The 7,397-nt window shown below is 43.2% G+C and overlaps 1 protein-coding gene across 1 annotated transcript in view; it reads left to right on the plus strand.

Annotated features, from left to right (window-relative positions):
* IER5L (immediate early response 5 like) overlaps positions 1-339 on the plus strand; it is a 1,303-nt gene extending 964 nt beyond the window's left edge. Inside the window, exon 3 of the mRNA XM_018570838.1 lies at positions 213-339. Coding sequence (XP_018426340.1) covers positions 213-339 — 127 coding nt within the window. The remainder of the gene's footprint in view (positions 1-212) is intronic.
* Positions 340-7,397: the final 7,058 nt, after the last annotated feature.

The raw sequence follows: 7,397 nt of genomic DNA on the forward strand, positions 1-7,397 counted from the left end.
GGGGTGCTATATTGGGGGTTTAAAGGGGTGTCTCCTTGAAGGGCACTGACTGAATTCAGGACTTGTACATAGAAATGTTTTATAGAGACTACATTAAAATATCTTGGACTTTATTTTTGCAAAGAGAGCACCTATTTAAATGAATTGTTTTGGTTCTATTTTTTTTTTTTTTGTTCCTTTCTGTTTAAGTGGTCGGTTTGGTGTCACCCAAGGCAGAAGCTGCAGATGGAGGGGTTGGAAAGAGTCATTTCTGGGGGGGATCATCATGAAGCTGGCAGGGTGGGCTATATTGGGAACTTCAGACCCCTCAACTCCACATCGAGTTTGGAGTGCGCTTAAAGGGGGGGTCTGCCTGCAAGGGGGGGAACTTAACCCCACTATTGCCAGGCACTATTTTACAGGATCTCTCTTGTGACTGGCTCAGTTGGTCACATCCAGAAACCACTCACAAGATTTTCGGGGGAAATCGCTAAACTTGTTCATATTCCTAATGATCTCTTTCCCTCTCTTGTCTGCAGCCTTTTGTCCTTGTCAGTTTGTGTGACTTTAAAGATGAAGGCAGAAATAGCAACATTTTAACTTTATTCCTTTTTGTTTCCCCCTCCACCGCCTTACTGTGTTGTGACTTCAGTAGTGTGCAGTGTACAATGCAGCTTGGCTATATTGAAAGGGAGGGGGTTTGTTTGGGGTCTTGGGGCTGTCAGTATCATTAATGTCACATCATTCAGGGTTCTCCAACCCCTGTGGACTCAATAGACTAGCTCAGCCCAAACATACTTTTATGGCTTAACTTTTGGTTTTGTTTTCTTCACTGTCCTTTTTAAATTTTTAAACTTTCATGAAACCAGCATTGTATGGTCTTGTGATCTGTCCATGTTTTTGTTTTGTTTTTTAAGTTTTTTGTTTTGTTTTATATATATTTTTATATATATTTGTTTTGGCATTTAATCCTTTTGTTGTAAAAAGGTGGTTTAGGATCAAGCCTGCCATGCCAACATTCACACTTACAAGCACTATGTGTATTAAAATACGTTGCCAAACGTTTTTATTTTTGTGCTAACGACTCCTGTATTTTGTGTATATTGAACTGTATATCACCGGGTAAACTGTTCAGATTTATTTGTTTAAATTTATAATCTTAAATAAAAACAAAACTTTATGCAATTCAGCCGGAGTTGTCACGCTATTTCCTATAGCACAGATCTAGTCCTAGCCAAGTATGAATTAACTATTAAGGTTAGAAAACCTAGGGGTCTGGAAACGTATTCAAATCAACTTTTAGGTATTAAACTTTTTGAAAGTTCTGATCAGAAATAAGGTCTATGCCTAAGTCAAGACCAATAATGGGCACATTGTGGCAACCAATCAACCATCATGTTTGAGGACCTCTCACCCAATAAAGGATTGACCGCCATGGGTGCTACACTTCCCACATCACTACTTTATTTACTGACTCCTTGGGTGTCACACGGTTGTGATTTCCAAGGGTGACGGAAGTCTCTGGGTCATGCCAGTAAGGTACAAGTGACCAAGGTTCAGCAATAAGGGTGCTGCAATGATCTGATGGACCATAAACTTAGAACAATATCACCAGCACACCAAAATGTTCCTTACTCTAACTCTGTAGAAGAAGTCTTCTACTGGTGACTATAACTCAGATTAAGGACTGTTTTGGTGTACTGGTGATATGTGATCCATTGTTCTCTTGGCTTAAAGGGCTCTTGAACCCTCAAGGGGGGTAGAAAACACTGACCCACATGGTAAAGGGATCTTACATCCTCAAGTAGGGTAGAAAACACTGACCCACATGGTAAAGGGATCTTACATCCTCAAGCAGGGAACAAAACACTGACCCAGATGGTAAAGGGATCTCCCCCCCTTAAGTAGGTAGAAAACACTGACCCACATGGTAAAGGGATCGTCCACCCTCAAGCAGGGTACAAAACACTGACCCACATGGTAAAGGGATCGTCCACCCTCAAGCAGGGTACAAAACACTGAACCACATGGTAAAGGGATCTTCCCCCTCCTTAAGTAGGGTAGAAAACACTGACCAATATGGTAAAGGCATCTTCCGCCCTCCTTAAGTAGGGTAGAAAACACTGACCAATATGGTAAAGGCATCTTCCGCCCTCAGGTAGGGTACAAAACACTGACTCAGATGGTAAAGAGAGCGTCCACCCTCAAGCAGGGTACACAACACTGACCCATATTTTAAAGGGATTTTCCACCTTTAAGGGGGGTAGAAAACACTGACCCAGATGGTAAAGGGATCTTCCACCCTCAAGTAGGGTAGAAAACTCTGACCCGGATGGTAAAGGGATCTTCCACCCTCAAGCAGGATAGAAAACACTGTGACCCAGGTAATAAAATGCACCACGATCCCTCTAGACTAGAAGTAAGCACAAGTCCTGATTCTCCCAATGAAAACTTTCCTATTTGTTTTTGTTGTCCCTTCCCTGTGCCACTTGGTGGTGTTTTTATTTTCCTGTTGGAAACAAACGCGGGATGACAATTGGAAGCACATATATACCATTTACTCCTCATTCTCCTAAAGCCTGTGAAAAGCCAATGAAACCAAATCACACACTGCTTTCTCTACCAGAATCCACAGCCAGATCAAACCTACTAGAGATAATTTCTCAGAGAGGAGCCTCCATCAACCTTTTAAATGTTGAATTATTGGAATCCGAGAGGCAGCCGGAGTCCTCATCACCAGTAAAGTTCAGGAGAAGCATAAAACAGGCAGTTGTGTTTTGCAGGAGCAGCTCAGTCGATTGAATCGATCTTGTGCTGTGCAGACTATTGCAACCCCCTATTTTATATTTATGTGTACAGCATACCATAAAGGGAGAAAGGGAACAAATTCAAGCAGTGGCTTTGCTTTAGTAGAAGCAATTAAAAACTAGAAGGAAGGGGCAGAAGGAGAAGAAAAGAAAAAAAGGCAGACTGCATTTTAACATAAACTAATGTTGCCTATTGAAGCGGCTCTTTCTGCAAACGTTTAGGTTTATTTTGTGCGAGAAAAGAAGAGGCTGCATGTTTCTAGCAGAGCAGCTCCATCCAACAGATCTGCTCCCATTGCTGGCTCTGTAAGCAGTTGCCAGAGCTCCTCCTAGTGGCTCTCCGGAGGAATTGCAGCCCGAGCTGTTGGGAAGGTGTGATGATACCAATATTTCCAAATCTTTGCAAGAAAGAGCTTATCGCTCGCAGTTCTTATCCCCTGACACACCGTGGCGGGATTGCTGTGATTTTTCAAACTTCTTCAAAGCTTCCTCAGCACGACTTAGTGCTGTGCAGCAGAGGCAACAGCCCTCTTCCTGTAGATGTGCTAATGTAAAATGATGAACAGGAGGCAAGGAAGATCGCATTGTGCCTTAAAGAGCACCATCAGGGTGACAATACCTCCTTGTCACCAGGGCTCTTATTTCAATCCCTTTGTTTATATCATTTCAGAAGCAAGCTTCAATAGTTTTGCAGCTGCAGATTTGATTAAAATAAGGACTGATGATCCTGCAATGGATGAATGCAATCCTTGTTCAGGCAATTATGGGAATAAGGTGACAATGTTCTGTCCCTAGCTTCCAAATGTTGCTGTCGTCATGTCAGGTGGGCTTCCGATAAGATGTGATGCTTTATTGGTCGCTGCCTGCAAGATACAGCGAAATACAGTTTAGCTTAAGCAGCATAAAATTTAGCAACATATTGTGGCAGTGTGTGGCAATGCCACGGAGTATGCTGGCAACACGGTCACCCAGGCCCCTCTGGCTGAGAGTCCTGGGTGACCGTGTTGCCAGCATACTCTGTGGCATTGCCACACACTACCACAATATTTATAGTAAAATCCAGCCTGATGATTGAGACAAGTGTCCAATACAATCCCTGTTAATTCTGCCTATGGTACCATGTTCTATGCTCTACCCATATTTAAGGTGTAACACAGAGCATGGTGCCATTCAACAGCCCCCCCAGTTATATGAATCCCTGCAGGCTCCTGTTCAGTTTTGAATTTGGTGTGTGTGTGTGTATTGAATTTGGTGTGTGAGTTCGGTGTGTGTGTGTGTGTGTGTGTATTTTCAGCATCTGTGAATGACACAACTAAAGGTTCCATCTGCCACCATGGCAGAACTTGTCATTCTCAATGGAGCACAAATTGCAGTGATGTCATCGCACTTGTAGTCCATTAAGAGCTTCCTCTAGCAAAAGTCCATAGTTGGTGCTAATCTGCTGTCGTAGGAACAATCTGAGCATTGCATCCCCAAGTGAACGCTTTGCAAAAAAAATTCATTTTGTTTTTCTTTTTTAAATCTGGGTGAATTTATTATTTTTTTGTTGCAAAAAGTGGAATACACCTTTAAGCAGCCATCACTGGGAGATCAGCAGCACTGAGATGCAGCAAAGGATTAAAAAAAAAAAAGAGCGTTGTGTTTTAAAAACAAATGGTGACTGTATTTGATACCAAAGAAATGTCATTAGTTGGGGTTTACTACTACTTTAGCATAGCAAGTGTTCTGATAATCAACTGCGTTTCATCGTTTCAATTGCGTTAGATTGAAAGAAGGTAAGATCTGATTGGCTGGTAGCAGTTAGTGCGTTGTATTTTGAAATAAGCCCATGAATGTCTGCATTGCGAGGAGTGTGACCCACTTTGTTAGCCTTTCCCAACTTGAGAAACAAAAATGGCCATTTCCATTTCTTGGATTGTCGCAACATAACTGTTGGCTGTTCACCCTCATGAAGGCATCAAAGGTAAAGGTGTGAGGTAGATTTTTGCTCAGGTCTCCCAAACTCCCACAGCCCGGGTCTCCTACGCTGCACGTTTTTAACCTTACGCAGGAGGCGGAGTCAGACTCATTGCAGAAACATGCACAGCCAGGACCGTAAGAAGCCAATGGGTGATCCATCTCCCTATCATTTACCTATAAATAAAATATCAACATTGGGTGGGCTAGACTCTCCATTCCAATATTTCATTACACAGTCTCTACATTCAGTACAAAACTATAGACATTGTATCCATTCAGCCCTCAGTTTTGTTTTTTGTTGTTTTTTCTAATACGTCTGCCTCTAATATGACATTTTTTAATACTGTTGTTACATGCATGCTTGGCTTGTGGAGATCTTCTATTCTAGGCATCAAGGACATTCGACAGCAAAAGATTATTCTTCCTCCCCTACCACTTGGCAGCTCGGAAAACGCGTCTCCAACCTCGGAGAGGTGAGATTTGGTGGCTGTGTGGTACAACGGGGAGAGAACGCAGCAAAAAAATTGAAACCTTCTGCAAAGTAGAGAGTGTGCAGGGCAAATGTGTATGTTGGAGGCTCACAATGTGTTCTAGAAAGAGGAAGCAGCAAAGCAAAGGCAGAGATAAGCAAGCAACACAGTGTGTGCATGAGGGGAAGGGAGAGACAGCTGTACAAAGGGGGGAGAGAGGGAGAGAGAGAAAGAAAGGGGGTGCTGGTTACTAAGCTAGAGGCACAGGGGCTGTAAAACACAGTGGCTGTACAATTGCATTGAAATGGCTTTGGAAAGAATGACATTAGAGAAAAGGGAGCTGCAGCTCTGCTAGGGGACAGGGAAATTAGTTCAGTTGTAACAGGCAATGTTATGCCTTAAACTGGTTAGTCTGGCTGGGCAGCTCTCTGTACCTGAAAATAAAGGAGTGGCTGCACAATGACACACTGCTTATTACCTTGTGAGCCTGGCACTGTCGTTTTGCCTAATCTCTTGCATACCACACAGCAGCGGAGGCTATTGCTGACGAACGAATCGCGTTCTTTTCACGGTACAGTTCGTGAAGACACTTTGCCTAATGCGACTGTGAGGCTGGATGTAGACAGCAGGGCTCGCAGTTCCTTACATGCTAAAATTCTTTTGAGGGACACTCCGCTACTGAAAAGGAATACCTAAGCTAGTTAGGCTGATTTTCATAGGAACGTTCATCCAAAAAAAAACTGGTCGGAACGTTTGATAATGCCATCGGAGGCTTGACGAATGTCCTTCGAATATTTGGTTTATTATTATTGTTATTATACAGGATTTGTAAAGCGCCAACAGTTTGCCCAGCACTTTACAATATAGGAAGACATTATAGTTACAATACAAATCAAAATAAAGATGGTTAGGAGGTTTCATTTTAACATTCGATTCTGGAATGAACAGAAATCACATTCCCCCTTACAGTTTCCTTCATACGAGGAAAAATTTCCATCCTGCCCCTTTGATTTTTTTTTTTTCCCTCACTATGGTCAAAAACATTTGAATGTTCCAAAAATGTTTTTATTGCCTTCAAAATTCTGCTGGTGTATGGCTAGCTTTAGCCCCGGTTCACCCCTCTGTGACGTGACGTAGCGTGGTGGGGCACTGCGATAGGGCAGGCCATTTATTTAAATGGCAATGAAATCACACTGAAAGAAGTGCAAGTACCTTTTTTTAAAAACAAATCTCATCGGGGTTCCCATAGGAAATATTGGCACTGCAGCGCACATAACATTGCAACATGCGATGCAGGATCGCATGCGCTCAGAGCCGGCGCGACCATATAGGCAGGTCAAGCAACTGCTTAATGGGGCGACTGGGAGGGGGGCCCATTTAAGATGGCCGCCGCGGAGATCACACCTGTCAGCGCTCCCTCTCTCTCCTGTCGCTGCAGCTTCAGAGCCGCCAAAAGGAGAGAGAGGGAGTGCCGACAGGTGTGATCAGAGCCGCCTCTCAGAGCAGTGTGAGCAGAGGAGCGGCAGGTAAGTTCCCTGTTCCCTGTCTCCCTATCAGGAAGTTTTCATCTGGTCTCCCCGCGGCTACCTTTCAGGCCGGATCGAGTATACAGTAAGGGGAGAGCTAAAAAATAAAGAAATTAACAAATAATTAGAAAAAAATTATAACAAGTAAAAAAGTGAAAGAGAATCAGATAAATAAAAATTAAACAAATTAAAAAAGATTAATTAATTAATTGACTACAAGTGCGGTGCATAGGCAGCCATCTGAGGGTGCGAGGGTGCGTGCGCTCGGGGGGGCGCAAAAATGCTCCTTCACCTGTGTAGGCAAAAATCCTTGCACCGGCCCTGCATGCGCTCCAGCTTTGCAAAGGTGTGAATGGAGGCTTGGTGATACCACTGATTTTTTTAGCTTATAAAGGCTGGTTGTACACTGTCTTGTGTGCTTGCAGCACACATGGTGATGCGCATGCATAGAATTGAACCGACCCCATAGGAAATTATAGGCTGGTCATAGACATGAGATGGTTGTTTAATGATCCTGTCTTCTGGGACTCCCCCAGTTAAAGAAGTGTCAGTGGGCTGGAATTACCCAGCACATCAAAGTCATAGTAATCTTGAAACAAGCACACGTTTATACACCTATTGTTCCAAAGTAGCACTTTGCATTGTGTTAGGCTACC

Source organism: Nanorana parkeri, unplaced genomic scaffold (assembly GCF_000935625.1).
Source record: "Nanorana parkeri isolate BGI_ZX_2015 unplaced genomic scaffold, ASM93562v1 scaffold1607, whole genome shotgun sequence".
In the NCBI taxonomy this organism is placed as follows: domain Eukaryota; kingdom Metazoa; phylum Chordata; class Amphibia; order Anura; family Dicroglossidae; genus Nanorana; species Nanorana parkeri.